At 38.0% G+C, this 26275-nt stretch overlaps 1 protein-coding gene across 1 annotated transcript in view; it reads right to left on the bottom strand.

Annotated features, from left to right (window-relative positions):
- Positions 1-26275, bottom strand: part of cdkal1 (CDK5 regulatory subunit associated protein 1-like 1) — a 252411-nt gene that overhangs the window by 73644 nt on the left and 152492 nt on the right. The window contains exon 10 of the mRNA XM_068323764.1: positions 24622-24767. Within this exon, the coding sequence (XP_068179865.1) occupies positions 24622-24767 (146 nt within the window). The remainder of the gene's footprint in view (positions 1-24621; positions 24768-26275) is intronic.

Raw genomic sequence — 26275 nt, 5'->3', positions numbered from 1 at the left:
TGAACACAATTCTATTGATGATGGAATGGCTAACATTAAACCTAAATTCCACACCAAACTTCCTTTTGGCATGACCTGTTTTCCATTTTAGATGAACGTTCACAGTTGTTTGGCAATGTTTTGTTTTTGGGTTTTTTTATGCCAGATGCCCTTCCCTGCACAAGCAGCCACAATTTTCTTTCTGAGGGCATCAGACCTGTAGATCTCACTATGGTGCTCACTCTAACAGTCAGGAGCACATCAAACTATATGGAAAGGCTCCTTCAAAATGCTTGGTAACAAACTTCTTTTCATGTGCTCCTGATGTGAACACCTGCGTGTGAGTTTAACCATTTCTAGTGAGAAAATATATGGGAGTGTCGTAACTTTTTCCCCATTAAAATACACATTTTTGTTCATATTTTTGGTTTAATGAGTACAGGTAATAGTAATGTGTGCTGCTTATCAACATGTACACCACTTTCCAAAACTGAATAAAAGCAAGACTGGACATTGATAAATATATACAGAGATTATTTTGCCTCAAGACAGCAGTGCATCCCTGGGACATGCTTCAAAAAAAGTTGTGCATCTCAAAATGATGTTCATGCATCCCAAAAGTAATAACAGAACACGTATACGGAAGAAGCAAATAGTACAATATAAAAACTAAAACTGTTAATTTAATGATTTTATCAATAACAAAGTCATAACTGTTTATGTAAAACGAAAAAAAGAGTAGAATTACATATAATTTTTATCAAAATGTTATGGCCTGGTAATCATTCATTCAAAAAAGTTTAGAAATAAAAATGTAATACAAGTTTTTTTCCCACTTCTGCTTTAGTTTTTGCTTTTAGTTTTTGTCCATAAAGATGCTAAAATCAAGAGACAAAATGTGTGTCCTTTGCTCCTGTGGCTTAACCCCCACGGAGGTGGACATTCCATCCCAACAAAAGTCCCATTAGCCTTCAGTACAAGTTAGCGAGTGAGTTAGACAGAGAGAATGTTTTCATAGCAGAGTGACATCTTTTAATTAAAACTCAGAATAAGCAGACAATCTGCCATCAGCCTGAAAGGGCTGAATTAAGCTTCATAAAATACACCATTGTCTTCAGCACAATTGTTATCGTTTCTTTGTTTGCAGAAGCTCTCATGTACACTTGTGTGTTTTACTTTTTATATATACACAATCATGTTTGTCATCACATATTTTAAATATGTGCAAGAGTATGAAAGCATGTTTCCACAACAGATGTCTGAGTGGCCTCTGATTAGGTATATGCAGATGACACCAAAGGAACATAGAAGCCCAAAAAATGGCAGCAAGAAAAAGTACGACGGTTTTCAGAAGGATGAGATAAGAGTGGAAGGATGACAATGGAAGAATGAAAATCTAGGAATGTAAATATTTATTCATCTACCAGGAGAAAAAGGTTGTGCTACCCATCTGTGCTTCAGTATGTGGTCTCTGAAATGATAATATGTGGCACATTCGGGCTGCTGTGGCAAAGTGAATGAGCAGTAAGAGAGAGACTGGGAAGAAGGGACGAAGTAAGGAAAGGGATGGGCTACTGAGATTTTTTTCAAATGAATGTTTAGAAAGTTTAGAAAAGCATTTGCCTTGACTATGATCTTAAAGCTTCATTGAAATGTGTGGAAAAGAGAAAAAGCAGCAGCAGCTGGGATGACAGTGAAAATATGGACCACAAGGACTTAAAATTGATGAATACAGAACAACAGCATATTGTGTGAAAAATGTTGTCAAGTCAGTCATAATCAGAGCATCTGCAGGGAAGAGCAGTGAGGTTTTTGCTATGAATGTTAAGTCCTAAACTAAGCCATCTGTTCACCCAACTACTTTTTAAAGTTTAAATTAACCTGATGTAATTTTACAAAAGGTTTAAACAAAAACCGCAACACCTCATTGACCGTCTAGTTCAATTCAAGACTACAACTGTTTGCCTACAATGTATTAATGTATCCTACAATGTATAAATGTGTCTGCATATCATCACATATCCTGGATGTATGCATTTGTGAATTTTACTATGTAAATATACTGAATGAAAAGAATGTCATGCACAGTGTACTATATACTGTATCTAGCAAAAAAAAAAAGAATTTCTTCCTGAAGCAGAGAAAGAAGGAACCCTAGAAATGGGTTAGAATGAGGACACTTAAGAGAATTGTGAGTGATCATTCAGCTGCTTCTGTGTTTGATTTAGCCGTGGCAGCTGGAGGTAATGGCACTGTCATGTAGTAGCTCAATTTACAGGGACAGAGATAGAAGAGAAGAAGTGTGCTTGGTTATCCGTCACTTTGCTGATCCACTTCCAGCATCAATGATGAAGGAAAGGACTGTAAGAAATGGCTGAGGAGGCACAAGTGAGTGGACAGATAACATGAGGATTTCTAAATGATTTAAGCTGCAGAGCCAAATTGATTTAAAGCCAAGACTGCTAAATGTCTTTTCAACAAATAAGTTTAAATGTTCTTTGACCTCAAAAATCTAATTACAGTTGATGTTAAATGGACGTAAAGTTCTTGTCTTATTCAGTCTGTTTGTCTGAAACTTTAAATTCTGATGCTTTAGAGAAAAATCAGTGGAACAAGAAATTTCACATTCATTGTCCAACTGGAGTAAATACTATAAATAAATAAAATACTATAGATGTAAGCATACATTTTATAAAGTTTGATATCTATAATTGTATGTTCTTTTTAAGCATTTGTATCAATATAGCTGGTATGATCAATTAACACAGTTATTAACACAGTTATTAACACATAATGAGCACAAGAGAGGATACTGTTGCATTCTGCTATTTTTACAGTACAATAATCCCCCGTTACTCGCGGTTAACGCGTTCCAGGAACCACACGCAAAATGAAATTCTGTGATATCGTGAAAAAAACTATTTTATTATTTACTGTAATTTGTGATTTATGAATCCTCCAGCGGCACGGTGGCGCAGTGGTTAGCGCTGTCGCCTCACAACACGGCGGACCCGGGTTCGAGTCCAGCTCTGTGCGGAGTTTGCATGCTCTCCCTGTGTGCGTGGGTTCTCTCTGGGTTCTCCGGCTTCCTCCCACCTCCAAAAGCATGCGCTTCAGGTTGATTGGCTGATCCCCAATTGCCCGTAGGAATGAGTGTGTGTGTGAGTGGTTGTAAGTCTTTGTGTGTGGCTCCGCGGTGCACTGGCGTCGTGCCCGGAGTGTCCCCCGCCCTATGCCACTGGGATAGGCTCCAGCTCCCCGAATCCTCCACATACTGATATTAAACCACCTCATGTCTGTATTACTTTTCCCACACTCTTATAGACTGTTTAAAGCATTTTTGTGTCTCAAAGAAATGTCAAACTGTCAGAAAGACTTCTTAACTCCTTCCTCAATGTCCCCTGAAATACTTGTTTGCTCTGGCTTCTGGTTGTAGTGTGGAATGCTTTTTGTTCAAGTTATACTGGTGTGAAAAGCCAACACAAGTACAAGTACATGAGCAGGCAGAGCTATATTGAATCCACCAAGTTGTGACAGAATTGCCTCGGTCATAGTCTTTAACATCTTCAAACATCTTACCTTTTTCTCATAAGATATTTATATTAGATATATATGGAATTAAGTTTTATAGAAACAGCAATTAAAATGTGTATGTTTGGGTTATGGGTATTACGTTTTTGCTTAACTGTGCTTACTCTAGCAAAGATCATTTTTTCAATCTGATGGGTAAATAACTGATATTGGATAATCTAAATGTGTGTAAACACAATGTATATGTAGGTAGTACACTAAGTGAACAGCAAGTCATTTGTCTTTAAACCTGCAGTGCAAAATAGCCTCTGTCGGTCTATGTAGCAGGTCATTTGTAAAGATCAAGGTGGCTACTGCAGAGCGAACAGAGAACCAAATAAATAATGATCCCACTGGAGTCATCAGTAAACTTTATCATTTAATGAAACAGCCTGAACACAGCAGAGCAGAACTGCAGTTCAATTTAACACACACACTTACACATGCAGGCACACACATAGTTCATTAGTTATGGGGAGCAGTAATGAGAACACACACATACACATTTCATTAGTCTGAGAGAGGGGTAATCAGAATGCATAGACACCATAAATCCACTCAGACACACACATATATGTGTCCTTGTGTTTGTGTGTGTGTGTGTGTGTGTGTGTGTGCGTGTGCATGTGTGTGTGTACATATGTGTATGTGGGCTCGCACGCGCATGAATGCACCTAAGTGGGCTGCCTTCTGATTGTAGGCGATAAATGGACTGTCCCTTCGCACTTCATTGACACGTATGTGATTCATCTTTCATCCCAGTGTTATGCATTTTGTTTCAAAGATAGAGAATCAAGGCACCAGCTGAAGGCTCCATACAAGAGCCTTCCCTGAATCACAAGAACTATGAGCTTCTCACCCACAGCAAGCAATGAATAGAAGTAATTAGAAAAACTGCTTGAAGAAGAATCTACACACATCCATCGTCTTTTTTTGTATAAAGACAAAAGTTGATCCATCAATCCATGAAATGACATCTAAATGAATTCATGTTACGTGAAAAAGGTAACTTCTTGGATGAAATTAACCACACTGAAATTTATTAGCTTGGGATATTCTTTCACAAGACAAGTTAGCTTGATAGAAGTTCAATTACAGGAAATATTATGCAGACACGGTCACTCTCATTGGAAACAAAAACAGAAAAAAATATTTATACTGAAATATACAAGAAAGACTTCCAGATTCTTATTCTGATTTGTGAATATGGTTTCTTTCTGTTATACAGGCAATTAACTGACTAATTTTAACTTACTAATCATTTCCTGAATCATTAAGCTGATCGTCATTAGAGCCCCAGAGTAGCATCATATGGATTTTTCTTGAAAATGAGGAAGGACATGCCAGGGAAATTAATTAGTGTCCTTTAAATGTATGTGCAGTCAGATAAGCTACAGAGGGAGTTTGATGGAGTTTACTGGACACCCTTAATAATGGTGAGAATAATGGTAACACCGTCCTTTTATTCAGCTAAACCATAAACACAGTACGTAAGCAACTACATGAATGAATATGAAACACTGAGCCGAGAGATAAATCAAATTGCCATTAGCAATGTTCCTGTACCACCTCAGTGATGCGGGAGTGGCGGCACGCGTTTGTTCTCATATCCGAATGTTTGTAAGTTGAATGCTCCTATGTTGAGAAATACCTGTAATTTGAATCAGGGTATTTGTTTGGGTTAAGATGAGCTCACACCAATGGAGAATTAGGTGAGGCTCAGCACATTTTGCTCCAAGATACATCTGATCTGGAACTTTGGTTGGCTTGGAGGTTTCTCCCAGATTAGGATATGGTGTGTGAGTTTACTGATCCACACATCCTTAATTTGCTTGCAGGCAATTGGAACTGCTCTTTTCATTTTTAAAAACAAAATCAGGATAATCACTCAGAAATTTTTTGCATCAGAACTTTCCGAGAAACATCACTAATGGCCAAAAAGAGTGACATCCTGGAGCAGATTAGTCATTATACTACTGTATGATGGATTTCTTTAGGTTTTTCATGTCTAACTTTAATACTCATGACAACCTCTCATTTTGTTGTCATTCTTAAACAGAGTAACATTTTGCCAGCAAATCTCCCTTCATGTCTACAGGACTCCAGAAACAAATACAAAAGTAATAAGGCAGTCGAGCTTCCTGCCAGAGAATATTTGTTACAAAAATTGCAAAAGACAGACTCAATCACACTCAATTTAACTCTGTCACATACACATACAAACACAGATACACACAATCAAGTGTGAGAAAAACTGTGCAGTTGAAAATACACTTTGAAACTAGAGTTGCGCTGGGTACTCTTTTCAGAGAAGTATTCGCCACGGATAACACATTTTTGACAAGTATGAGCACGGTACAAGTAAAACTGATCAAAACCCGTGCTGGTAAAATCCTCATAACTGACTGTCTTCATGCTCTGTGACTGGCCAATCACACACAGCGCCCGCACGTCCCTACATAGACCGCAGCCAGTGTCGCTACCCCACACACAGACATTGACTGATCTCTGTGTTTTACTTCACTTTGCTACCCTTAAGTTTTCTTCAGCTTGCCTCTATTTCAGTCTATTTAAGGTTACTTGGTGAACTCGTTCCTGTTTTGTTTTGTTGCACGTACACAGCGCATTTGACCAGACAGAGCTGAAAACTGCTGGTTTCCCATCGGTCACTGTCTCCACTCCTGTCTTTTTTTTACCTCTTAGTTTGACACTTTCTCACTTCAGTTCAAATTAAAAATTAATGACAATCCAAATTATAAACAAATAATGTCCTAGCAGTCAAAGTGACTGCCAATGGTAGTTCTAGGTAGTAATTCTCAGATCTCTTTTGTGTTTTGAAATTTTAATGATCAATGTCAGAATAAAATGTACACATTCAGGAAAAGTCAGGCTCCTGATGGTACACGCGTTTTTTTTAAAAACCAAGTTACAACATTCCAAATTTTGAAAGCACTCAAAATGACAGCCATGGGAATCCTAGTGTAATTCAACATTGTTTAACTTCATGTGAAAAAAAATGGCAAGAACATCAGGTGGTGAAAATAATTGAAAAAAAAAAGTTTGATCATTAAAATTAAGAAAACTTAAAAAGAAAAATAATTAGAAAGTTTTGAGTATGACAATTCTCATTCATGCATATTTTTGTAGTTCAAAATTTGCGATTGCATGTGTTGTATTCATTAATGCACTTCATGTTCTGAGTTCATAAAAAAAAAAAAATCTGTAAATAGTTCCTTTACTATTGTGATCAAAAGCATTGAATCTCAATTCTGTAAATATTTTTAAAATAAACAATAACTACAGAAAATTCTGATCAATCCATATCAGTTTCAGACTTAAATTAATGTAGCGATCAAAGCCCAAACCATTTCCAGTCAAACCGCACCCAGCTCCATCCACTCGGAGTACAGATACAGATATAGATACATATACATATAATGGTGTACTCGCTCATCCCTATTTCAAACACAGGGTGACACAAACACTGAGCATGAAAAACTGAATATGAGATAGAGAGAGAGACTGAAAGGTGAGTCAGAGTGAAACGTGAGTGATTAGTATCAGTTAACTTTGCATGTGTTCACAATGGGAGGGTGCCAACAAACGGAAAATCAACACTCGGCTTTCCATTATGTTTTTAAGAGGTTGTTAATGAGTTCACATACCAACATCATGTTATCTCACTTCAAGAAACGTACCTGTGAAGGTGACAATTACTTGTTACTTATTATTGCCTGTCTATGTAGCCAATAACTGAACACTCCCAGGATTTTTATCAAACCAAACAGGAAAATTTAACCTTATGAATCAAAGCTAAATACAACATTACGTCTTCTTTTTTTCCTTTCGGCTTTTCCCTTCAGGGATCGCCACAGCGAATCAGTTGCCTCCATCTAACCCTGTCTTCTACATCCTGTCCTCTCACACCAACTACCTTCATGTTCTCTTTCACTACATCCATAAACCTCCTTTTTGGTCTTCCTCTAGGCCTCCTGCCTGGCAGTTCAAAACTCAGCCTCCTTCTACCAATATATTCACAATCTCTCTTCCGGACATGTCCAAACCATCTCAATCTGGACTGTCTGACTTTATCTCCAAAACCTCTAATATGTGCTGTCCCTCTGATGTACTCATTCCTGATCCTATCCAACCTGGTCACTCCCAGAGAGAACCTCAGCATCTTCAGCTCTGCTACCTCCAGCTCTGTCTCCTGTCTTCTCCTCAGTGACACTGTCTATAGACCGAACAATATCGCTGGTCTCACCACAGTTTTGTACACCTTTCCTTTCATTTTAGCTGAAACTCTTCCATCACACCGAACACTTTTCTCAACCCGTTCCATCCTGCCTGTACACGCTTCTTCACCTCCTTTCCTCACTCTCCATTGCTCTGGACTGTTGACCCTAAGTACTTAAAATCCTCCACCTTCTTGAACTCCTCTCCCTGTAACCTCACTCTTCCACTTGGGTCCTTCTCATTCACACACATGTACTCTGTCTTACTGCGGCTAACCTTTATTCCTCTCCTTCCCAGGACAAACCTCCACCTCTCCATGGAGATTCCTGTCTAACCTCGTCTGTCAGCCTGTCCATCACCATAGCGAACAAGAAGGGGCTCAGAGCTGATCCGTGATGCAGTCCCACGTCCACCTTGAACTCCTCTGTCACACCTACAGCACACCTCACCATTGTCTTACAGTCCTCATACATGTCCTGCACCGCTCTAACATACTTCTCTGCCACTCCAGACTTCCTCATACAATACCACAGTTCCTCTGTGGGCACCCTGTCATAAGCTTTCTCCAGATCTACAAAAACACAATGCAGCTCCCTCTGACCTTCTCTGTACTTCTCTATCAACATCTTCAAAGCAAATACTGCATCTGTAGTACTCTTTTTTGGCATAAAACCATACTGCTGCTCACAAATGCTCACTTCTGCACTTAGTCTAGCTTCTCTTTCCCATAACGTCATTGTATGGCTCATCAGCTTTATTCCTCTGTAGTTGCCACAACTCTGCACATCTCCCTTGTTCTTAAAAATGGGCACCCGCACACTTCTCCTCCATTCCTCAGGCATCTTCTCACTATCTAAGATCCTGTTGAACAACCCAGTCAGAAACTCTACTGCCACCTCTCCTAGACACTCTCCTAGACACCAAACCTCTACAGGTACATCATCAGGACCGACTGCCTTTCCACTCTTCATCCTCTTCAATGCCCTCCTCACTTCATCCTGACTGATCTTTGCTACTTCGTGATCCACAACAGCCACCTCTCCTAGTCTTTGTTCTCTCTCATTTTCCACGTTCATCAACTCTTCAAAGTACTCTTTCCATCTTCCCATCACACTACTGGCACCTGTCAACAGACTTCCATCCCTATCCTTAATCACCCTAACCTGCTGCACGTCCTTCCCATCTCTGTCTCTGTCTTGCCAATCGGTATAGATCAGTCTCTCCCTCCTTACTGTCCAATCTAGCATACAAGTCATCATAAGCCCCTTGTTTGGCCTTTGCTACCTCTACGTTCACGGTACGCTGCATCTCCCTGTACTCCGGTCTACTCTCCTCAGTCCTCTCAGTGTTCCACTTCTTTTTAGTTAACCTCTTTCTCTGCATACACTCCTGTATCTCATCATTCCACCACCAAGTCTCCTTACCGGATGACAAAACAAGTACTCTCCTACCTGTCTCCCTGATCACATTAGCTGTAGTTGTCCAGTCATCTGGCAGCACCTCATGACCACCCAGAGCTTGTCTTAACACCTTCCCAAAAGTCATGCAACACTCTTCCCTTTTCAGCTTCCAGCATTTGTCCTCCGCTCTGTCTTTGCCCTCTTCATCTTCCTCACCACCAGAGTCATCCTACACACCGGCTTGCGCTAGCCATTCGCCACGTTGCCATAGGCAAAGTAAATTCCAGATTGGCTACAAGATTTTTAGCTTGTGTATTCACAGTGGCGTTCTTCTTATTTTTAGGGAAAAAAAAGACTGAAACATACAACTTTTTTGGACTCGCGAAAATCCCCGAGCGATACAAACTTTTTCCTGCTAGCGCCGCTATTTCCGTTGGCACACTTCCGTGTGCGCCACATTTTCAAACACCTTATACACTCTCTGTGCCTTACCCTCTTCTGACACTGTTTCAAAACCAAAATGCGTCTTTCTGTCTTCCGCCGCTTCTCTGGACCAACGACGACCCGTCTAAAGCCAGCAGCCCCCCGACAGACGGCCAGACCCACAGCAGCTCCCCGGGAGTTCCCCCTATTTCCGCCGGTGCATTCTGACGGAAATGCGCCTGAGTTGGCATGCACAGACTCGGCATGCAAATGACTTGGCGCATGCCGACGGAAATAGCCAAAATGACCTGAACGCTCCCGATCATTAAATATGCACTCGGGTCATGACCTCCTCTCATCCAATGAAAAAAAAAAAAAACATTTTTAAAGCTGGTGTACAACAAGGCGAGGACGATCGATCGAAATAAATTAAGAATCCAGTGTTATATAGTGGAGTTTGTGGTAAAATTCTAATTGAACAACAAATGGTGAATGCTGAGAGGGGGTAGGAGTGGTGATAGACCGATCAGAAGGTAAATGAAATATATTATCATTACTTTTCTATAGTCTTAGACTTCTGATCCCTATGACCGGCAGGAATAACCAACGATGCATGTAAATGTGTATTTACCTCGCTTGCTATTTTTAATGCCTTTTTACTGTAAATTGAAATGAAAAATCATGTTATGGAATTAAAAAAGCAAAAACTATGGCATACCAATGGTGTTGTCTAAGTCAAAGTTAAAATGTCTTTTGTTCCAAGTAAAACTTACAAATAAACATTGAGTAATATTTTGTATGACTGTATCTTCACATAGTGAATTCAAAAGTTTAATCAGACTTCAAGTAAATAAAACATTACTTGAAGTCTGATTAAACTTTTGAATCAGAATCATAATCTGAGTACAAGAACAGTTCACCGAACAGCAACTGTGAACTCATGCAGATTAAGTTTTGTCTTGCTGCATTTTGTGTGTGGGAAAAAAGTTGATTTGATTTCCCATGCTAATATACAAATACGATTTAGTTGAGCGACAAAGACAATCATATACAAACAGGTCTTTTCAGCAAATACAAAAATGAGTAAGGAGTGAGGCAACTGTGGTAACACAAACATAACTTCAGTTTAACAGGAACACAGATAACAGGCCTTATGCGTCAAACCCACATTAAAGCATTTCATTGATAAAAATGACAATGATAAAGTACAATCAGTTAATGGCAATATTGACTGACTGGTGGCCAACTTCGAAATCATCACAAGAAAGGTCAACCTGGTAATGAAGGAGAAAGTAAGTGAGACTACGTGTCTATGAAATCAAGGGAAAAAAAATATGGATCTGTAAATTTGCCTGAGGTGTATGGGTTACCAGAGGTGTATGGATTGCTGCAGGTGTATGTGCTGTCTGTATTTTGTGACCACTTGGACAATCAAGTTCCACTGCTCATCCAACATATTTTGAAGAACCGTCCTGACACACTTAAATCATGCACACACACTGACCTTGTGCTCAGGTATTTCTGAGGGTACGTGTTTGTGTGCTTGTGCGCGCACCTGTGTGTGTGTGTGTGTGTGTGTGTGTGTGTGTGTGTGTGTGTGTGTGTGTGTGTGTGTGTGTGTGTGTGTGTGTGTGTGTAGGCAGGAAGGGTAGGTAATGTGGTCTAAGAAGCCTAATAATACATTAATTCAACTTAATGAAAGGAAATCTTACCACCAATAATTAAAGTGAAGCTGTATGGATCTTTTTTATCCTGTGTGTGTGTGTGTGTGTGTGTGTGTGTGTGTGTGTGTGTGTGTGTGTGTGTGTGTGTGTGTGTGTGTGTGTGTGTGTGTGTGTGTGTGTGTGTGTGTGCGTGCGTGCGTGCGTGCGTGCGTGCGTGTGTGTGTGTGCATGTGTGTGTGTGCGTGGGAAGGAAATGTGGTATAATCCAGAGGAAGCATCAATAAGACAAGGATATGTTCGGAAGAGAGTCAATATCCACAAGCCCTTTCTCTCTCAGCTGCACACACACGCACACACTCAGACATACCAGAGTTTCCGTTTGCTGTGAAGTTAATGACTCATTCTCTGTTGGTTTCCTGTTTTTATGGACCCAGTCCAGACAGGTATGAAGTTTGTACATCCTTTAAATAGTATTACATAGTACCATCAGTTATTTTACAATAAAAATACAAAAAGTTTACAATCACTCAAAGTTAAGTATCATGAGTAGATGTTGGGAGAATCAAATATGAAAGGAAAGAAAAGGTCAAGGCAATTTTGCTAGAAATATTTTAATTGTGCAATGTTGATGCAACTCAACTGTCAAAACGAGTTGGCTACTAACTTACTGGTCATAATTGAGTCATAAATGTCATATTGTATTTAGGGCCCTGAATATTTTTATAACCAGCATACAAGTGTTACCAAAGACTGGAAGTCAATAAACAAACTTTAGATTAGCGGAAAAAGTGGTAAGAACTGTCCCATTCCGTCATAATTAAATAAAATGCATTTTAAAGTTTCCAACAATTGTGATTTCCTTTTTGAGGAAGATATGGCATGCACTGCTGTTTTTCCATAAGTAGTAAGATGTGTATAAAGTTGATGAGTTGTGCTTAAATTTAATCTGTATAATATTCTAAACAACAAGTTTACATAAACCCAAAAATGGAGCATCTCTTGTGCAGCATAAATTATTAATAAAAAAATATTCCAACGTGGGATCTGTTTGCTGTCAATGGCCATCGTTGCAATTGGCAACAAATCCTAAGTGGGCAACTAACCTGACTCCAAACCTGAACCCCCAATATATTTGAATGTTTCAAAAGTAATCTTCTGGAAAAGCGGCACTACAAACAAGCAACAAACAAACAAAAAAACCATAGAAACTATTTTTAATTTTATCCTTCAGCATGTTTTTACCAGTCCACTCAGCATCTGGAGTTCTCTGGGTGAAAACTAAATAAATAGAAGAAAAAATAATGCCATAACCCATATGGCAGCACACCCGACCCCATCGATATGCTTTGCGGGTGGTGGGTCCACAGGGTTGGGAAAAATCCACGTTGCTTTTTCGGGCTGAGCCCAGCTGGGCCCCATGGCAGACCCGGCCACCAAGCGTTGGCTGACGGGCCCTTTGTCCAGGCTTCCTTCGGGCAGGGTGACATTTTTCCCTTTGCGGTTTTTCACGGGGTCTTCTGAATGATTCTTTGTCTGGCCCTTCACCTGAGACTTATTTGCCTTTGGTGACCCTATCAGGAGTAGGGTCTCCAGAAGATTTATATGGCCTGAGATTGCATCGGGTTTCAGAGGTTGTATCATCTGGGGAAACCAACCAGCTACCTTGATTGAATGCTACCAAAGACCTGGAGGTTGCTTGATACTCTCCTTCCCCGTCATCTGTCATATTCTGGTAATGTGATTACACATGCTTACAGCTCCCCATTTATACTTAACCCAGCAAACCAAAAAGTTCACCGTAACACCGCCATATTCTGTTTAACTACAAACATCCACAACCAATCCTCAACCCACAGAGTCATAACTGCTTTTGCAGGAGTTTCATCTTCGTTCCCTCAGAGACATTTAATCCTACAGAGTAGTTCTGGGAAACTGCCTGGATACATTGGCAAACTACGTATCAAAAACTGTGGAAAGGTTTTTCTGATAACATGAACTGAAGCATATAACAACCTTATTCCACTATTACAGGATTTTCACCATACACAATTAAATAAAGACTGTGCTTCATTAAGTCATTTTAATTGATTGAAGGAGAGTGAAGAGGATGTAAAAAGATGGACTGTATTGGCAGAGAGAAACAAATTAACCATTGTAATGAAACAATTATTTGAACCGAAAGTTCAAATTATGCATGGCAGAAGGCAATTCACTCAGAACATAGAAAAATCTGTCATGTCATTCATACAGAGAATATTCAGAGTATTTTTTCTCTAAATATATGGATTAATTTTGTGGGTCATTTGGTAACACCTGCAATAGAAAGTATGTTAAACGTCAAACCAGAAAATAATGGAACCACAGTTCCTTTTAAACCCAGAATTTACTTTTCCTGAAGGAGTTCTTAAACAAATTTGAATGAGAATTAGATTTACTATCAAGTTTGTTAAATGTGATTGAATTTCCAAAGCTGATCTGGGCATTTGCCTTCAAGCAAACTATATACGTACACGTGTATCCAACTGTTCAAATAAGCTGTTTATGTTATTTCAAGTAAACATTTGTGGGCTTTATTTTCATAATGGCAATAATTGCTGCATCTTGGTAATTAGTTTGCGGTACAACATCCACACTGCATAGGAAAATGTCACTCGTCATAAACTCCAAGAGTTCACAACATTTGCAGAAAGACAAGAATTTTGAAACCTCTTTCAGAAAAGAAACCCACTACACCACATATCTTATGACTGAAAAGAAATAAAGAAAATGCTCAATATTTTGCCATTTTTTCCAAATATAACTCAGGGAATACTGCTTCAAGTTCAAAATACAGCTCAACATCCATTGTTGTCAAGGATTTTGATGTGTGTCCGTACGTGTGGGTGCTGGTTTGCTTTGATAATGAAGGCCAGAGGTGCTTGACTCTCCATGACCTCTGCAATGCTGATGGTATTAACCTGTTTGGAAAAAGAAATACATTTGTCTTCTGTCAGTCAGATAAGCTGTGACCTAAGACAATCATCCACAAGGTCCAGTGTCACAGTCCTTGAGATGAATTTTATGTGGCTGAACAAAGTCCAAACGTGGGAATCTCTCTCTGATTACAACTTAATAAAACAGCAGAATAATGCTGTCTCAAAATGTGATTTTTACCATATTTTAGTAATTTGAGTTGTGAAGCAACAATAATCCTTTACAACCCAGTGATATGGTGGCAATCTTTTCCTCTGCTTTACCCGACTGTTTTGTCTCCAAAATTTGCCAAGGTTTTCAGTTTTCATTTTCCTCTTCTCTAATTGAGTTGAATTATTTATGCTGTTAACTGCTGCTAGCCAGCTCACAGATGGTTCAAAGGTGAAACAACAGTGACAACACATTTTGCCTTAGTGTTTTTTACAAAAAATAGCAAAGCACAACAGTTCTGCCTCACGCAGGTGTAAAGTGAGCTGAATTTATAATCAGGCCCAATGCAGCTCGTGGCTAAACAGGAATAAAATTAAAGGCTGAGCAACTTTGTAGAAGAATAATAGTAATGTAGCTCTCTTTCATTTATCAATGATGGGAATGTTGGCAAATACGGAATTATTGTGACGATCATACTTCCACAAAAGGCTTGACAAAAGGATGGATCAATTCCATTTCATACACACACACTCTTATTGGCTTATTGGATCTTTCTGAATCAAACTGGGTGTTTTCGTTAGGCTTGTCTGAAGCTTTGGTCTCTTTACTAGTCTATGAACAGCCCCCACCATTTATAGCTGCAGCCAAATGATCAGACCACTGGCTCTGTAACTGCTTTTGAATCCATCAACATCCTCCTTGTGTCTTAAAGTCACAACAATCAGAAATCAAGTTACACCACACACATACACAGACATACATAAACAAAGGCAAACAAAGTGCAGCCAACAGTTTATGTGAACAATGGCATGTCTAATGGTTTGCCACCTTGTGTGCAGCATTCTTCTTTTTACTGTATGTGTGGGATATTTTTTTTGTCTCCAATGAACATTTGCCATTGTCTGTTCCAATTTTGGCCTCATCACAACACTGTAGTAATTCATAAAGAATGCAGAAACGGAACTGGAGTTAGAGTCTCCAAACACAGGATGATTTATTGACCCTTTTACCTGAAATTCCTCGTAATTCAATTTGTAAAGTTAACATTTTTCTAAACAAGACAAAAAAATAATAACCTCTTAAAAATTAAGAAAAAATTAAGTGATCCAGTAAGACGGTGACAGATGTGTGCAACGACATTTAATTAAGAACTAAATGTCATCTGAAAAAAATCCAAGTCACACAATGGCTTTAAATTCAATCAACCATTGAAATTAAAAAATGATTAAAATAAAATATTACAGTATAACCAAAAGCCAACAACTGACCAAGTAAACGGTATAAAAAATGATAAAGATTACGAGATACCAAATTCCACCATTTCATTACACAATGTCATACATAAATCTGAAAGTATATACTGTACAGGTATTGAGAGTATTCAGTTTCTGTTTGTGATAGTGAATGGTGATGTGATGGAATTAATCCATTGACATAGCCTTGTCTGATCATGGTTGGGGATAATAAATATCAACAAAGTAAGGAAACATACTGTACTGTAGAGCAATGACCCTCAAACCCCAAGCCGGGGACCGTTACCAGTCTGTGGGTCAGTTGACGCCGGGCTAGGCAGAAATAATACGTAACTTGATTAACTGATTAATTGATTGATTGTCACCTAACAGAACACACTACCAATAATTTCAAACGCCCAAGTTAGCAAAACACAAAAAACAAACGCTGACGCGGTGTTACAAGGATGCTCCTAATAAAGTTGCATACACATTGCATTCACATTCATTATGATATTTAGAAAAAAGCTGTTTTTATGCTGTCGTATTACTTAATTTACTTTGTATTTATCCGCCACACCTTAAAGACCAGTCCACAAAATTATTGTCTGACATTAAACTGGTCTGTGGAGCAAAAGAAGCTGGGAACCATTGCTGTAAAGGACAAACACTGAGACTCTCAAATATAAGTATCTTCAGTGTCTATACAAACACAGGAGTATCACTTCTCAACTTTTTCATGCCCTTTCAGATTAAGGTTAAGACTTAGACATTTATGGAAGAAACAACCATGCAATGCACAGAAGCCTTCACGGCTCAAACATAGAATGCTGTGCCAAATACAAGACAATAAAAGGAAAAAAAAAAATCTAATTTCAAGTTATGTATTCTCCAGGACAAAAAACAACAACAAAAGATACAGATACCTGAAAATAAAATTGGAAAACACCTGATGAATAAAAATAGATTGAGAGAGAAAAACATGTTCAAAAGATATTCAAAACAGTCAGGGAGGACCAAGTAAGAACTGTAAGCACAAAACATTCTAAAAATCGAAGCCATATGTACGATTTTCATCATGATTTTGATATCAATGTTAAAGGTATTAAAGTTATTAATGCATCTACCATAAAACAACAATGCCACGGGGGAAAAAGTTTACATATTAACTAGGGCTGCAACTTTTAACGCTTTAATTAGATTACTTAATTATGCTGCAAATTAATGCGCTATAAAAATTAACGCAAATTAATTAACTGCGCAAGTCCATGCACAAGCATTTTAAATTTGGCCCATTGGGGGACCCGTAGGCTGCAGTGTTACGTTCGTACCTGCGCCACTAGTCAAAAGCAGGGTGACAAACAACAGAGATGGACGCGACACAGGAGAGCGACGCAAGCCCACTCGGACCTTTGGGCGGAGAGTTTATTTAAAAAAAGAACAAAGACAAGACTATCAACAAAAACGCAGTGATTCTGCGCTGCCAATCTGCGCTGTAGACGCCCTCCGTCAGTCTGCCCCAGGGCAACTGTGGCTCCACACATAGCTTACCATCACCAAGTATGAAAGAGGAGTGAATGAATAACGGATCCAATGTAAAGCGTCTTTGAGTGTCCAGAAAAGCGCTATATAAATCTAATCCATTATTATTATTATTGTTATTATTATTTGTACCTTTTTAAAAGAGAATTTTCATATCACCAAAGCAGCTCCAGCCTAACATATCATTTAAATACAAAACATGTCAAGGACACAGTTGAACGCTAGCTTACCCTTTTAAAGGAGATGCCTGTTGGCATCTTGCAATTGATGTTGCCTTATTTAGAGGCATGTTATACTATTCATTTTGAATTGCTGTATTGAGTCAGCTTTAGTATTTATTTTGATTGAGAGTCTGCTTATGTGCCTATTTGAGATTCAGCCTTATTTTATTTCTGAATTTTATTTATTTCATTTAACTGTATTTGTACTTCATTTTTGAGAAATGAATCTGGCCTAATTGGTTTGCTGATGTGCTTGGCCTTTTTTCTTTTGAATTTCATTTATAAAGCACACTGAACCAATAAAAATGTGGATTTCAAATCTTCTCTTCTTGGTGTATTCTATTAATTAGTCATGCACTACAATTTTGTAATGTCCTAGAATTCAAATTCTTTATTTGGGGGCCTTTAGCAGGTATGACATTTTTCTTTTCCTTTCGGCTTTTCCCTTCAGGGGTCACCACAGCGAATCAATTGCCTCCATCTAGCCCTGTCCTTTGCATCCTCTTCTCTCACACCAACTACCTTCATGTTCTCTTTCACTACACCCATAAACCTCCTCTTTGGTCTTCATCTAGGCCTCCTGCCTGGCAGTTCAAAACTCAGGATCCTTCTACCAATAGATTCACCATCTCTCCTCTGTACATGTCCAAACCATCTCAGTCTGGCCTGTCTGACTTTATCTCCAAAACTTCCAACATGTGCTGTCCCTCTGATGTACTCATTCCTGATCCTATTCATCCTGTACACTCCTGTACCTCCTCGTTCCACCACCAAGTCTCCTTATCTACTTTACTTCCAGATGACACACCAAGTACTCTCCTACCTGTCTCCCTGATCACATTAGCTGTAGTTGTCCAGTCATGTGGAAGCACCTCCTGACCACCCAGAGCCTGTCTTAACTCCTTTCTAAAAGTCGTGCAAAACTCTTCCTTTTTATGCTTCCACCATTTCGTCTTCTGCTCTGCCTTTGCCCTCTTCATCTTCCTCACCACCAGAGTCATCCTACACACCACCATCCTATGCTGTTTGGCTGCACTCTTGCCTACCACTACTTTGCAGTCACTGATCTCCTTCATGTTACACCATCTACACAAGATGTAGTCTACCTGTGTGCTTCTACCACCGCTCTTATAGGTCATAGATTAAAATGCGATTAATTAGATTAATTAATTATAAATCCTGTAACTAATTGGATTCATTTTTTTTAATCGCCTGACAGCACTAATATTGAGTCTTAGGATGCAAGCCATTTTGAGAGCAGCAATGCCCACACTGCCGGCACTTTTTGAACCTTTTGACCCATATTTCAAGACAAATAAAATATTGTCTTCTACGACTATGTAAACAGTACCAAAGGAAAGAGCAGACTCTGTTCTTTCATTATGAAAAAAGTTTGTTTCTACCTTTTTCATTCTATACTATCAACATTAGGCTGGTTTCACAAAAAACACCAATATTTGACCAAAATCCTAATAAAAGCTTTTGCGCAAAGCTGTGTCAACAACAACAGTAACTTTGACTTTAATATTTTTTTTGTTATAGTGACAACTAGTATTCCCTTCTACAAAACAACAAAAACAAATGTTTTTGATGGAAAAATAATTTACTTACAAATACAGTGGTGCCTCTACTTACGAAATCAATTGCTTCTGGAAGAAATTTCGTAAGTAGAAAATTTTGTAAGTAGAGATGCGTTTTCCATGCAAATGCCCTAATCCGTTCCAAGCCCCCCAAAATTCAAACAGAAATGTTTTATAAAGCATACAAATGCATCAAAACATGTAACAAATACATGTTACAATTAGATTATTACACAATAAATAAGAGTTGTGCATAATGTAAAAAACAAAGAATAAAAATGATGGTCATTTGCCTTTTAATTGCTGTCCTCTGTTTTTTGCCCTCTTTGGTCATGCGCTATTTGCCTCACCATGCTGAACAACAAAGTGATTTCTAGTCCTCCTTTGAACTTCTCCAACCACCCACGCAATTCCTTAAACTCCTTAAAATTCCTTTTGTTTCATAACGGGGAAATAATAATAATAATAATAATAATAATAATAATAATAATAATAATAATAATAATAAACCTTTATTGTCCCATAGTGGGGAAATTTGTGTGATCGTGGCAGCGGGGGGGGGGGGGCAAACATAAATACTTAAATAATATACATACATATTAACATTTGCAACATATGAAATTTACATATTCACATATTGTAAACATATTAACATATATCCTATTATAAGAATGTACAGTTATATTTACACATCAAAAATTGTATTACGGCCATATTCTTTGGCGAGATCAAACAAGCGCATCCCTTTTTCATGCTTTTCTATGATCTCTAGCTTTGTTCGTATGGACAAAAAAACTCTTGTCTTCGTCTTTTCTTTTCCTCTTTTCTCCGTCACTTTCTTGGGGTCCTTAGAGAATACTCAAAAAGTTAATATATTTGCGCAAAACTATCAGAACACCGCATGGGTCGAGGGCCGAATGACGAGGACGCTGCACAGACACCTATCTAGCTACACACAGAGATCCCTCGTAGCCAATGGGATTCCAGGATGCAGGGTAATAGCCAATGGCAGAGCAGCTATAAGAATGTTGCGTTAAGGAACCTTTGGGAGCCGAGTAACTCGAAATTTCTTTCGTAACTAGAGGCAATATTTTCCTGTTGAGGTGTTTCGTAAGTAGAAAATTTCCTTTGTAGAGACATTTGTAAGTACAGGTACCACTGTATATAACTTTAAATCTACATTTGACAAAAACATGTTTTGTTTTTTGTCATTACTGCTTTAGCAAATCTAGTGAGCTCTGCAGCATTCCTGTGGGGTCCAAGGGTTAGAGGCAAGGGGATGTGATGCAAAGCTCTATCTGCTCATCATCTGTACAAGAGCGTGTCAAGAGGAGCATACTGGATCAACAGGAAGCAAATTGATGTCTATGCACTTCAATGACAGCCAGTGACAGGGGCGTGGAAACACTCACCCTCAGTCAAATAGCAGTGCATTTTCTCAAATGCAGTCAAACATAACAGATTTGTTAATAGGACAGAACATTTGGAAACAGCAGGAGTGGCCACTGCCATCCGCATTTATTGTTTAATTTGGAAAAATAAGTTGGATAAGGCCTAAATTAATTTGTGTAACAGACTTCAGACCATGCACTTAAGACCATTAAGTAGGAAATGACACACAGGTAAGTACAAATCTCTTCTCCCACCATCTCAGACTATAGAGATGAACACTCAAAGCTTCAAATACATATAGCTGTTAAGAGACGCCAGTAAAAGCCCTCTTCACTCAGATTTATATCTCATTTTAAAGCTCACAGCTGGATTGGTGACCTACATGAGCAGTTAGATGAAATATGTTGATTTCTACAGTGCATGTTTCTCCTCTGCTTAGAATAACCTCTATGTTTAAAAACTTTAATCTGCAAGATCAGAAGACATGTATATGAACCTATAGATAATATCAAAGACTTACAGATAAACATGCACTCTCGTTTTTATCATTGATGGGATTGAATCTAAAGCTAATACTTACTCTTTGTCAATGTTCTCAAAAATCCATGACACATATAATCAAATTAATGAAAATACCTTACATTGCAATAATCTTTGCAATAATCTTAAAACATGGATGAAATTCAAAGACAAAAAAAGCGCTGAACTACAATGACATGCTGACATAAACAACTATATACTTATGTCTACTATAGGATGGAAAAATTGTGATCTAATCTTATCTCTCTATGAATCTCGTCATAGCATATTAATGTAGCACTGACCATGTATGCAATATATTAACCTATTGAGATGGCTTGTGGTAATTACTCATCCTCAGATTCTATGAAAGCTTATCTTTCATAAAGAAAAAGATTAATTTTCCATTAGTTCTTATCTTTTACACAGTGTTAAAGGTCACATCAATGCATTGTGTTTCACAATTGCGTATTTTTAAGGTGGGTGTAGGGTTCAATAATCCATATAATAATCATCAGGAATACATTTGCTTAGCATTAGGTCCATATTTATCATTAGTTGTTTTTTTCTGTTGTTTTTAAACATAGCCTGAATAAAAGGTGTTTAATTCCATGTTGTAAATACTGTATTTATCGAGGTAAAGTAAAAAACACAAAAGTTGAAGAACCACAGGACGGCATCATTCAATATTTTTTTGTGCAGAGAAGGGAAGCTTCTTCAGATACAATAGTTAGAAAAATTCTGAATTTTCAATACATGACATTCCCTTAACTAACAGGTCTCCAAACATTTTTTGAGGGCCAGATTTGATAAAGTGAATATGTCTGAGGACCAAAAGTCCCCGACGAAAGCATTTAAAACGATCTAATATATTAAGAACATTATTTAATGTTTTCATTTATATGCTACAAACAATTAAGTTATCAAATGTAAGCATCCAGATGAACACATCACGACACATGATTTCAGATCACTTGTGAGTCCTGATGTGTTCATAATCAAAATTCATTCATTCATTTTCTGTATCTCTTTCTTCTGCCATTGCAGGGTACAGGACGCTATCCCAGCTAACTGGGAGCGTGAGGCAGGGTACACTCCGGGTGCAACGCCAGTTCACCGCAGAGCCACATGTAGACAGACAGTCACTCACGCATACACTCATACCTACGGGTAATTTGAAACCGGCCAGTTTGCTTGATGTGCATCTTTTTGGAGGTGGGAGGAAGCCAGAGAACCTGGAAAGAACCAACGCAAACACAAGAACACACCAACTCCACACAGATAAGGACTCAAACCAGAAACCGCCAGGGAACAGCCCTAACCAATGCGCCACCGTGCCACCTCTTCATTATTAAATTGTTCCTGATTCAATATTCTCCAGCAAAAATGAAAAAAAAAAACAGCCTATAACACAACTTTCCATTAATGAATTTTCATTTATTTTGTTGCAAAGAGGGTTAACAAGACATTCTCTGATTTCTTCTCAGACTGGGTAGAGACCCTCCTTTAATAATTTTAGCAGTAAATTGAAGTCAGCTCTGGACTCAGTAGCTTCACCAGTACCTAAAACAATAAAAATGAAACCTGCATCCCATGGAGATTAAATCAGTGAATGAAAAGAAAATGCTGGAGTGCTGAAAGAAGATGGAGAAAGAGTAATATGACTGTTCATTATGAGATTTTATGCCAACAACCTAAAGTAAGCCAGTCAAAAAGGCAAACATTTCCAATTTCTAAAAAATCATAACCAACCATAAAAATAGCCCCTAGTTACTCTTCTCCACTTTTAATATTTTAATAGGCACTGATTTTAATTAAATTCTTAAGACACCAACAGGCAATCTTTGTGAAAACTTTGAAGATCACATCAGAACTAAAATCAAGGACATCAGATCCGGCAGGTTATCCAATAAAGTTTTGTCTGTTGACATACCTGGCCTCAGTGGCGGGCCGTGCATTTCATACATAGGCCTTCAGTGATGCTATGCTTAGTCAAACTTGCATCAATACTTCCCACAATGCTGTGAGCAGCTCCCACTGCTGCCACCAATGTAGCGTTCAGGACTGAGACGTTTATGACTTCTCTCAAATGGGACAAAAACCGGCGTCAGCCCCACTCCTTTTATTATCACTTGCACAGAAGAACCCCCCCGGACACACCTTTTATAGACGTCACACATCTACGTTACAGAACAAAACCGACTGAAATGACCACCATCTATGACACCACAGCTGGAGAAACGAAATACAGACATACACTAACACACTACTAGATTTTGGATCATCTCTATCAGGTATAAAACAGGATATTTTCCAGCAGGGACAGAAGTCTCTTTGTGTATCTCCACTATAATCACATAGCTGCACAAATGCACCACATTATTTACACACATTGCAGAAGAGCAAGAATTTTTTTTTGTTTTTAGTATATTTGTTATTTCATTATAATTGATTTGATGTAAATTAAATTAAATGACAAGATTATTAAATATGAAAACTTTGATAAATGAAACGCTTGTACTCACCGAAATAACTCTTCAAACGGCTCATTAAAACACAAAATCCATTCTCCTTTCTTTCCTCAAGTACACTCCACTAGCTAGAACAGGTTAGCTAATTAAATTTAGCTAGAAAAAAGTTAGGTATTTCAGGTTAGCTAGCTCAGGTGAGCTAGAACAGGTTAGCTAGTTCAGGTGAGCTAGAACAGGTTAGCTAGTTCCGATTAGCTACAACAGGTTAGCTCCTTCAGGGATGGCACCCTCTCACTAAAGCTTCTCTTCAAATCTGCGTGTGCATAGCGCCGCCTTCTCAGAGTGAGCATCCAATCACAGGACACGTACATATCAGGTGAACGTGAGGCCAGCCAGAAGGCCTTAGCGTCGCCAACTTCTGATCTGACTGGCTATCGCATATGTCTGTTAACTATATGTTCCCTTTCACTCACAGTGCAGGGAGACCTGCATTCTAGATTCTGAAGGTCCTGGGCAGATTTCATTCAACCTGGCAACACAAGCTAGCTGAATTTTGATTGGATAAAACCCCTCTAATCTACAAATAGAACAATTACCCAGTGTTGGCCTATGTCGTATTACATCCAAATGTATAATTATATATTTATATATTTGAATATATTTATTTAAGAAAATTTATTAAAATATAATTAATTTTCATCATAAATATTACAATGATCTCTGGACCAGCAGAGAAGGCATTGCTGGCCCTCACCACCCACCACTACCTGGATTATTGTCCTTGTCTGAGGAAACACTGGGGAGTTTTGCCCCCAATTTATTAGTTTTCTCTCTAATAAATCCAACAACCTGCCTTTTAGATCCAATTTCCATATCACTGTTAAATATGTTTTATGTTTCCTTTAAGGAGCAGTTTTTAAACATCATGAACCACTCTCTCCGGAGAGGTGTCATCCTCACCACCTTTAACATTGTGGTGGTGAAACCTTCTACCCCAACGTTCTTAAGCTGTTTTTATGTAAAATTTTCAAAAAACTGTGTGTGTGTGTGTGTGTGTGTGTGTGTGTGTGTGTGTGTGTGTGTGTGTGTGTGTGTGTGTGTGTGTATATATATATACATATATATATATATATATATATATACATATATATATATATATATATATATATGGTAAATGAAAGAAGTGAGATAGTTAAAAAATGAAAAGCAACATTGACGTCATTAGTGCCCATATCCCTCTTTAGTCATTTAGAACACAATATGTCTTACCGTTCTTTGAGGAAGTTCACCACTGTCTTGAAGTCATTAATGCAATATTCTCTTTTCATGTCCATCAGGACGCTGTCTGAGGCCGACTGCACTGGAACGTGAAGGAAAGCGTAGACACGTGGATGATTCAGTATCTTAGCCATCTCCTGATAAGGTACAGAAGAGACAAAGGGTAAAAAGTTAAATGAAAAAATAAAAATGAATCTGCCAGTTTGGTTCTGCTCTACTGTTTTTTAGTCTACTTGATCAGACAAAATGTTGGACAGACATGGGGGATGTGTGTATATGCAAAAGGATATGACAAAAATGCCACTATCGTGTCAGTCAATTTGGAAAAAAAAGGCAAAAACAAAACAAAAAAAATTGCATTTCAAATCCTTCGAGCATTGCTATTAATAAATTGATGTTTAAGAACATTTGAAGACAGTAAGCTTTTCTTATCTCTGTAAAACTATTGTTTATGCTGCAGAATACATGGATAATAATAATATTTTGATATTGTAAGTGGACAAAATTATCAAGCACAACAAAGCCTCATAGATGTGTCTGGTCAATGTTTGGTAGTTTTGAATAAATTAAGGAAGCATTAACATTCCATGTCACTTCCTGCACTCTATTCATTCTACAGCACATGGGTCAAACTCAAGGCCTGCCACATCATTTTAGGTGGCTCGCGAGAGCATAAAAGGTCAGAGTGTCAAAAATAAATATAAATGTCAGAAACGTGTTTTGACCAAAAACTCCATTTCCCACAATGCAGTCTTTGAAGCCCATTTTACCTTTGACAAAAACTTTTTGAAAAAAAGTTGTCCTAACTTGTGGTTGATTTTTATTTATCTTTATTTGCTGGGGTAGTTTGATCCTTGATAGATGGACTTTGGGATGGGTCTCATAACCTGACATATTAAAAGGATTTATAACAGAGTAACAAGCAAAAGTTTTCTCTGCAACTGTAATGTTTGCAACTTCAATTAGTAATAAATCCAGAGTTACTTATCATTAAGGAAAAGTTACGCTTGTTTTATATTATATTGAGTTACATTTAGCAATATTTATAAGTTACATCTTGCCCTTTGATTACAGCCATTATGCTGATGTGAACCACAGTGAAAATGAGTTTGACACTCCTGTTTTATCCTCTTTCTTCTATCTTCTATTTTATTTTCAAAGAGTCAAGACTGTACAGATAGATAGATAGATAGATAGATAGATAGATAGATAGATAGATAGATAGATAGATAGATAGATAGATAGATAGATAGATAGACAGATAAATAGATACTTTAATAATCCCGGAGGAAATTGTAGCCCTTGTTTATGTGGGTTCAGATCAAGACAAAATTGTGTCATCTCTCACGCAATTTCTGTCATAAAACATTATAGATAGATAGATAGATAGATAGATAGATAGATAGATAGATAGATAGATAGATAGATAGATAGATAGATAGATAGATAGATAGATACTTTAATAATCCCGGAGGAAATTGCATAGGTAACTTCACTGTCACTGTAATTGTCTTATATCAAAAAAGTACGGTATGACTATAACTGTCATAATGACTGTAGTCCTTATAATAGAAAAGGTTATTTTTTTGTTTAAACATTGGCGGATAACCTACAACTTGTACACATGTTCATAGAAAGATAAATA

This window comes from Antennarius striatus, chromosome 9 (assembly GCF_040054535.1).
Source record: "Antennarius striatus isolate MH-2024 chromosome 9, ASM4005453v1, whole genome shotgun sequence".
Taxonomy (NCBI): Eukaryota; Metazoa; Chordata; class Actinopteri; order Lophiiformes; family Antennariidae; genus Antennarius; species Antennarius striatus.
This window is presented reverse-complemented; position numbering and strand designations above follow the sequence as displayed.